Source organism: Echeneis naucrates, chromosome 9 (genome assembly GCF_900963305.1).
Source record: "Echeneis naucrates chromosome 9, fEcheNa1.1, whole genome shotgun sequence".
NCBI lineage: Eukaryota > Metazoa > Chordata > Actinopteri > Carangiformes > Echeneidae > Echeneis > Echeneis naucrates.
This window is the reverse complement of record NC_042519.1, coordinates 35,614-41,674: the sequence shown is the minus strand read 5'-3', so window position 1 is coordinate 41,674 and position 6,061 is coordinate 35,614. Positions and strand designations below refer to the sequence as shown.

The following is a 6,061-nucleotide window of genomic DNA, read 5'->3' as shown; positions in this document are numbered from 1 at the left end:
TGTGATCCTATGACAACCAAGAGGCTGGATTGTACTATTTTTACTTTGAGCGACCTCCAGTGTGCAGATTTGGAAACAGCCCAAATAGTTTGAGGTTGTAACTCATGTTGAAGGATAGCTAGCACCATGAAGCAAACTTTGTGTTAACACAGAGTCGAAACAACCCCAGCAGAAGGTCAGTCCACAAGCCTTACAGGATAAAATCTAATCAGAGGATGAGGACACAATCTACCAGATACTTTTTACTGAGTCATATGAGAGTAAAACATTTACATTCATACATTTACACATTTGAGACACTTGAGAGTCCTTCTCATTGCTAAAGCAGAGAACATTTGGTTTTCCTGTAGCAGATGATTAATAAGAGTCCAGGAATATTTTTTCCCTCTGCAGGAGTACAACTGACATCTGGCAAAAAAAAAAAAAAAAAAATCAAGGAAATAAATAAATAGTACACTGGATTAATGTCCAATAATGTAAAGACTATCAATATTACAAACAGTAAATTACAAAGCCAGAACTTCAAATAAAAAAAAGAACAGCCAATAACAGATTCTATTTATGACAATGAAGGAACACTCTGCAGAGACTGAGGAATTGGAGAAGACTTTGTACATGGTAAAAACTGACATTTCATACACGTGCAAGAGGAAAATTGTAAAGCTGTTTTAATGCTTGCTACTGCATAAGATGTTTAGCCACCTGAAATAATGTTCCTGCTGAAAGCTTCCAGTTGATGAGCACATAAACCTTTCCAAGCAAAAATGAGAAATTTTGCTGAGTGGAAAAGTAATATTTCAATAGGCAATGGGAAAAATATGAATTTGATTTGTTTTCAGAAATTTTAAAATGGCAAAGATCTACATCTGAATATAAAGGAGGGAGAAACTCCAACGTAGCTCAGATTTTTTCTTCCGAGGTAAGGGAGTTTACTGTGTGCCGATCTTTGGATTCCTTGAGCTAACATTGACAACCATTAAATGACTGCTTCATCAGTGTGACTAATATGATTACAATCCATCTGTTGTTGATTGCTCATACTTGCTCAAGCTGTAATGTTAGTCAGTCTAAGCCCAGCTGGAATACAGTGAAAATGCAGAGGAACATACAAATTTCAGAAGGCCCTAATCAGCAGAGGACAGTGAAGTTTTAGAAATGAACAGTTTGGTAATCTGAGGAAGGACGTCATCAAGACTGCTTCACTCAATTGTGCGACAGACGGGGTTTTCAAAGACAGGGAAGAACGTGGAGTATCTTTTTCTAGGACATGAAGGCCACTTCTCAAAATGGTCCACAGAACAGGAAGTGCTTCAATATTCACTGTACGAACATGTAGCAGGGTCATCAATCACTTCAAAGCCTGGACTTCAGGGAAAGGAAAAAAATAAAATCTTTGTGTTCACACTAATTTAATGCAAACAAACCAGGGGATGTAATATTAAGTCATCATTGTCAGCTCTAAATGTGGGGAAAACTGATAGCCGTTTACAGTGTTCACTTGGTGTCACCAAATGCTCCTGCAGCAGTCTTAGCATGTGTTCACTAACTGGATCTAAATGCTGCTATAATGATGAATCTAATTGTTTTAGAATCACATACTACATCCAACATCACAAAATTCTGCAGTTGGTTATCTTGCTTTTTGACCACCTCACAGTCCACTTCAGTAATTAGACCTGTTACACCTAAGAGATTAGGTTCTTTCTATCCCAGATCAGTGGGTGAGAATGCTCCTCTCAGAGGATTTTGTTCTTCTTTCAAGCAAGCTGCTGCATTTACTTTAGGGTTTTGTAATATGATGGATTGTTTTGTCAGATTTTTGCATTAATTCAAAAGCTTAATTATTAATTCCATCCACTGCTTTTGACCCATCAAAGCATTCATGTAAGCATTGAAACATTAGGTGTAGAAAAGTTGTGTCTCAATCCATGCATTTTGATAGCTAGTCAGCTTTTACGGTTTTACGGTTAGCTTTTAAGTTACTTTTCCCATGTAGTATTGCTGATGCAGAACAACATCCATCAGTATGGTCCACTCTGTTAGTCCAATTGACTCATGTTGACATGTTGGTTTGGGTATACAAAACCAGTGTGAAGAAAACATAGGAATGAGGAATAATAGGCAACAACTTGTCTGCTTGGGCCAAAAGAACCAAACAGGCATTGTAGTGACCTTATTTGACCATTTTGCCCTACTAAGATAATTGAAAACAGTTCATATCACAGTAATTCTCCTGCGTTTGCAAGGTGGTGAATTTCAAGTGAATGAAATTAGAAGAAAATCATTCTCGATTTTCTGTGAGATCTTAGAGAAGCTCATTCTCCACTTTGCGCTATAACTGTGGACACTGTAAGAGCTGTAAATCTTAAAACAAGCCAGCCCACAGATGCTTAACAAATGGCATTCCTGATAACTGGGAATATCTGACTGAGAAGTGGGCAGAGTTCTTGGTTATACTACGATGTAGGGCTCAGTAGTAGGTGCACCAGTTGCTGTAATCACTGGGCAATAGACCACCAGTGATGAGCAGGATCAAGTCCACAAACCACCAGATTCCTAGTCCTCCAAGGGTGAGCAGCTTCCCTACAGCCGTGCCAGTGTGGCCCAGGCAGAAACGATCAACACCGAAGCAGCCCAGGAAGAAGGAGTAGAGCAGCGTCGTGATGAAATAGTGTCCAGTGTATCTGTAAGAACCAACAGCAAAAATCCACAATGACATTTAAAGCCAATTAAACTCAGATGGAAGGAAACATGGATGAACATAAATATGACATGGTCCCTGCAAAGCAAAATATGCAACTGCATACACCCCAATATTTAAACTGATACTATCATTAAATGATAATGACGAAAACTCCTGCAGAACATACCATAAGAAGACACAAAACATTGGTGGAACGGTTGGAAAGTGTCATGCAGCACTGAAACAATGTCTATGTTCAGATGCTCCAACTGTGTTCAGCAACATGCATATATCAAGAACTTGTAACTTCCACACAATTGTAAACATAGCCCTCTAGTGGCGATCATGACACCTCTAAATATAATCTGAATGAATTGGATCAGGTTCTGTACTGTACTATTGACTTGAAAAGATCAATGGTGGATTGAATGGATTTTCTCACAGTGAAAACTGAAGGTCTTTAATTCAAACCTTTCATTCCGTAAATGTTTTTTTTTATTTTGGTTCCAGTTTTTAGTGTGTATGCTTTAACCATAGTATCTACATCTCACTATGATCCATCCACATTGTCTTTGTCATCAACAAAGACAATGTTGTTCTATTCTATGTTCTATTCTAGAACATGCACTTCAACAAGAAGCAGCAAAGTCTGGTAGCTCTCAACTTTTACCATATTTTACTTCATTTTTGTTGTAGTTTTATTATTTATTTGTCAATTGCTAATGGATATTTCTGTGGGGAGAAAAGTTTACTCAAGAGAAGAAGTTCTTTCATTGAAACTGGGCAAATCTGGACGAATCCACCCCATTCCAGCTGAGACAAGGAAGTATTTTCATGGTTGCCTTGCAGGTGCAAAGGTGAAGGCCAGGAAATGGAGATATTGATAGTCATGGGAAATGTCAACTCTCTGCCCAGCAAAAGTGATGCGATGATAAGAGATATTGGTGAAGACTCAAAGTATACCGTGAGTGTAGCCTCATGTGTTTTACTGAAACCTGGTTGAATCGAAACATTTCTGATTCCTGTGTGGAACTACCTGGCTTCACTCATACAGATGACAGACCCTAAAGTTAGTGGAAAGAAGAAAGGAGGAGGACTGGCTTTATTACTTTCAAGGAAAAGATGTGCTGTCCAGATATTGAATTATTGGCAGTTGGTATGAGACCATACTATGTACCAAGAGAATTCAGTCATGTCATAACAATACTTGTGTACATTCCATCCAAGGTAACTGCTGAAGTTCCATGTGAAATTCTCCATTAAACTGTTGCCAGGATACAGACTAAACATTGTGAGTTACTTGTATTAATATCTGAGAGATATCAACCCCTGCTGACTAGATAATGTTTAGTTTTTTTATATTTTGAATGGATAATGTTTTCTTTTTTGTTTTTTATATTTTCATTTTTATTTTGATGAGCTCTGAATAGGTGAATTTCTCCTTGGGGTTAGGGTTATCTAAAATGACACATCAGGATAAGTGCTACAGGCAATGGGTGGATTTTAGGATTTGAAAATATTGAGTTTGCTACCTCGTCTATCTCAAAATTATGGGAATCAAACTTGTCAAAATAAATCTATGTAAACTTTCCTATCATTACGATACATACCCCATTTGAGCTTAACCTGACAGACAATCAGTATAGATAACGGCTGCATGAATGCACCTGTTAATTAATTTCTAGGTATTCTTTGAATGTAAACTAAAAGTAACTTACTCAATTTTAAATGCATGTCACAGACAGACTCAGAACTAGTAAACCCAAAGGGGGAAAAAGTGGACTTTACCTGAACAGTACATTAACATGACAGCTGATCAAAAGGTTTCATTCCAGAGTTTAAGATGAATATTTTTTACATTAGGTTCAGAGAGGAAGTTTACGCATATATAGAGTTGTGCAGTTGTATGCCAAGTGTGGTTCCCTTACTTTATGCAGGGTACACGTCCCCTGAGGAACTCCCTTGATCCGGCACACTCTATATCATCGAGCGCAATGCACACAACAGGAGTGTGGTTCACCTCTTTCTCAGTCTGGCCTCCCCACTGAAGATATATATATATATATATATATATATGTAAAAAGTTCATTTAAGTCCCATGTAAATCAGCAACATAATGTCTGCCTTGAAAACAGCACTTACCCCTACACAGCCATGGCCCAACTCCTGATAGGCACTGTGGTTGCCTGCGTGATCCACAGGATCTTGGCAGTAGATGAACTCCTCCGGTCTTCATCACACATTGAACATATCAAGAAGAAAGAGCAATACTGAGTATCACTGACTGTGATTTGGATAAAACATCATGTTCGAGAAAGAAGAGATAAATAATTCTAGAAACTATTTGAGAATTGCTGCCAACGCTGCTGTGCCTTAGACATTAATCGCATCACTATATTCAGAATGAGTGTTGTCAGCAGTAGCTAAAGGTTAGCACCAACGTTAGCATTAAAGCAAACCAGCTGTAGTGCTACTCACAGGTAACTGCAAAGCACGACAGGTGAGGGGGGTCTGTACTCAATTTTCTCAGAATCATTTGCACCGTCCACCGGTATCTCATAACTCTCCGTATGGGGTGGCTGCTCTCTGAACGGGAACACCGAGGCCCTCGGGCTGGGAGACGCCGCTAGAGGCTCCGCTGTCGACGAGTTTTGGGAGTGAATTCCTTCCAGACATTGTAAGAAAATGACGGTCAGCAGTAGAAGCAACTGTCCACACAGCAGAATATAATTCACCGAAATCATTGCCCCCTTCAAAACACCGCATTCACCCTGAAAAAAGCGCCAGTCGTGGTTAAGGGCGACTTTTGCGGAAGGCAATTTGTTTAGGCCTCGGTCACCGTCTCGTGGTTATGACGTCGTCAGACATCGACAGGAGTGGAAACTGCCGTCGAGTCAGGAAAGGAGGAATGAAGGAAGGAAGGGTCGACTTTCTCTTTTCCTGTACTAAAGGAGATAAAATTGGAATAAAGACGCTTCTTTAATCAAGCAGTAAATTAAAACAGGTTATACAAACAGAGGAACAGTTTTATGTAAGTCATCAAAAACTCACAGACATTGCTGACTTCCAAAGCCTAAAAATAAATTTTCTTTCAAATCCGTTCAAAACAAAATACGTTTTAAATTACTTAAATAAACTTATGTCTGAATATCATTCATTCTAACACCATCTTGGTGCCTTTTTTAATTTTTTATTTCATAACTTCACTTTCACTTTTGTGCCATTCTATTTTAGTTTAACATCTAAAATTCCTTTGTTTTGTTTTAATTAGGACTATCGTCATCAATGGTTACAAATCACAGAACTGTAGACTGTAATTTTTTTTGGGATTATTTCTTTATTTTTTAACGATTCATTTTCATTTTCACATTGAGACAA

General features: G+C 38.4%; 1 protein-coding gene across 1 annotated transcript; it reads right to left on the bottom strand.

The window, feature by feature from the left end:
* Positions 1 to 229: 229 nt before the first annotated feature.
* On the bottom strand, positions 230 to 5,518 carry tm2d2 (TM2 domain containing 2). Its single transcript, XM_029510641.1, is given in 6 exon segments — positions 230 to 2,684; positions 4,612 to 4,727; positions 4,826 to 4,913; positions 5,162 to 5,194; positions 5,247 to 5,313; positions 5,316 to 5,518. Coding segments are annotated over 6 exon segments (630 nt in total). The 5' UTR covers positions 5,428 to 5,518; the 3' UTR covers positions 230 to 2,470.
* Positions 5,519 to 6,061: the final 543 nt, after the last annotated feature.